The sequence below is a fragment of the Cyprinodon variegatus genome, unplaced genomic scaffold, assembly GCF_000732505.1.
Source record: "Cyprinodon variegatus isolate N-32 unplaced genomic scaffold, C_variegatus-1.0 Scaffold506, whole genome shotgun sequence".
In the NCBI taxonomy this organism is placed as follows: domain Eukaryota; kingdom Metazoa; phylum Chordata; class Actinopteri; order Cyprinodontiformes; family Cyprinodontidae; genus Cyprinodon; species Cyprinodon variegatus.
The window spans coordinates 83182-85459 of record NW_015150959.1 but is presented as its reverse complement, the minus strand read 5'-3'; the positions used below and the strand labels follow the sequence as shown (position 1 = coordinate 85459).

Below are 2278 nucleotides of genomic sequence, written 5' to 3'. Positions count from 1 at the left end.
AACAGATTTTATTTAGTATTTTCCCCAAAGTGTTTTACTTTGTAACGGCGTCTCTCTTCCTGTCAGACCCAGGGAATTGCTGCTGAATGGCTGCATAGTCTGACTACAATAGACCTGGACTCTATCTCAGTCAGAGCTAACCAAGCCTCCTGGAGGAAATGCTGTCAGGTGTGATCATCCCCATCAGCTCTCAGTGAGCGCTAAACGCCACCACCTCGTCCCACACCATTTTCTGTCAGATCGGTTGTAAATTGGATTTGATGCGTTCTACAGAAAACTTTGTCAGTTCCTACAAGAAAAACAGGAAGTGACAGTTTTTATGAGACCAACAGAACAAACAGGTGATGTTTCAGTCCCAGAGCCAAGTTTCTGTTTATTGTCTGATGCGCAAATTTACCCCATGCAGTACGGCTGTATCTTCTATCCTCCAGTACTATAGGAGATCTTTATTAGTTGCACTGAGAGTTTAGGAGGTGAAGCAGATTCTGTCTCTGCAGGAAGTCCTCATTGACAAATGTCCATTTCTGTTTGACCATATTCCATTTGGTTGGAATATAGGTTTACTAGATGCTGTCTCATTATCTAAGCATGAAACATATGCAGAAGACAGGCTGGTCATGATTCCAGGGTACTGTTTTCAATTTTTTAGTCCAGAAGAAAACAATTGGAGTTTTCAGTGGATCATGGTTGGCAGGATGGCCCCCTACTTCCTGCAAAGATTCCCCTCCGAAGAGCAAACACTGCTCATCATTGTCCAAGCCGCTGCTGACAGGCACTGTACTGCTGCAGGGCCCCAAACAGGTCTTCGAAAGAAACATCTCTGTGGGACGGCAGAGAACTGGGGACAGAAAACAAAACAGACGACATTAAACCAAACAACAGTACAGATATAAAGGCCACAGTTCATTGGTTCTTCAGCCCTCAGTCAGTTTGGGTTTCTGTTGCTTTAAAATTTACTTGTTTGGTTTAAAGAAAATCCTCCTTTGTTCCTCAGAGACTGATGGAATTACTATGTTTTTGTATCTCCCACATCTTCTCCAGAACTGGACGCATTTTGGCCGACTTGATCAGCCAGTTTGGGTGCTTTAAAGGTGAGTGATCCTTTCTTTTCTGAAAGTGTGGCTTACATCCTGAGCTCTGCCCTGTTGCTTTGGTGTTATTTCTGAAGGCTGAAGACTTGGAAGTGGTTAGCTCGGTTGTTGGATGAGCATCATCTCTGATGCTTCTCTTCACAGCTAACGCGCATCGAGCAGCGGGAGCAGCTGGTTCACATGCAGTCAATGGTCAAAGTTTGGATTACGCACATGAGCAGTAGCAAGTGTAGGGGAAAACCCCAAGAGAAGACCGGGCCTGAGTTAGCTGCTGCTGGGGATTCCCAGTGACAGCTCACTCTGGTATCCCACAGAGAAATAATATTTGAAGGCAGGATGTTAATCTGGATGAATTGACAACTCAGACTATTTTCAGGAGCAATGTTTTGCATTAAAATCATATTCAAACTACTTTTTACCAACTGATCACAGCAAATATAGCAAAGCCGCTCTTTCATTGAACACAGAAGCAGCAGAAGCATCAGACGCATCTGGACACACTTTACTGGACGTCTGACCTTAATGTGGAGAAGCATCAGAAATGAAGCAGCAGGAGCTTTTTTTGCTTCTTAGAGTGCGTCTAGTGTGAACGTAGACTTCTCTGTTCCAGACAAAGTTTCACTGCCTCTGGTTTAAATCTGGTTAAATCTATAATCATTGCTAACTCATCATAGGGAACAATGATCCTCCTTTACACTTAACTAAACATGATCCTGCCGAGTTCCAAAAGTCCATCTGCATCTTTACCGTCGACCATTGTCGTGTTTCGAGCCGTTGATCAGTTATCTTTGGTATCTCGTTTTCCTCTGATACCCAATCTTTGATTGTCCATGATATGTCTGTACAGTTCCAAGCTGCTAATGTGAAACATTGTGGCCAAGGGGCTGCAGCTTACATGAACTCTGTGAGTCTGATATGCCAGGGGAGGAAACCCAACATGCTGTTCACTGGACCGAACTTCACCACCAGCTCTGGATCTGGGATGTTTTTACTTTCTGAAAAAAAGAGAATAAAACAAAAGTGGAAAAAAAAATCAATCAAATGTATTCCTTTAAAGAGACCATACTAGGGTTTCTAATGATGCTACCCCAGACCAGCAGCTCTCCAACTCTTTCTTGAAAATTAAAAAGAGAGATCATATCTCTCCTATCCTGGCTTCTCTTCATTGGCTTCCTGTTAAATCCAGA

The 2278-nt window shown here is 43.2% G+C and overlaps 1 protein-coding gene across 1 annotated transcript in view; it reads right to left on the bottom strand.

The window, feature by feature from the left end:
- Positions 1-11: 11 nt before the first annotated feature.
- nus1 (NUS1 dehydrodolichyl diphosphate synthase subunit) overlaps positions 12-2278 on the bottom strand; it is a 13361-nt gene continuing 11094 nt past the window's right edge. The window contains exons 4-5 of the mRNA XM_015390614.1: positions 1987-2086; positions 12-838 (exon numbers count right to left, since the gene is read on the bottom strand). Of these exons, the coding sequence (XP_015246100.1) occupies positions 748-838; positions 1987-2086 (191 nt within the window). The 3' untranslated portion in view covers positions 12-747. The remainder of the gene's footprint in view (positions 839-1986; positions 2087-2278) is intronic.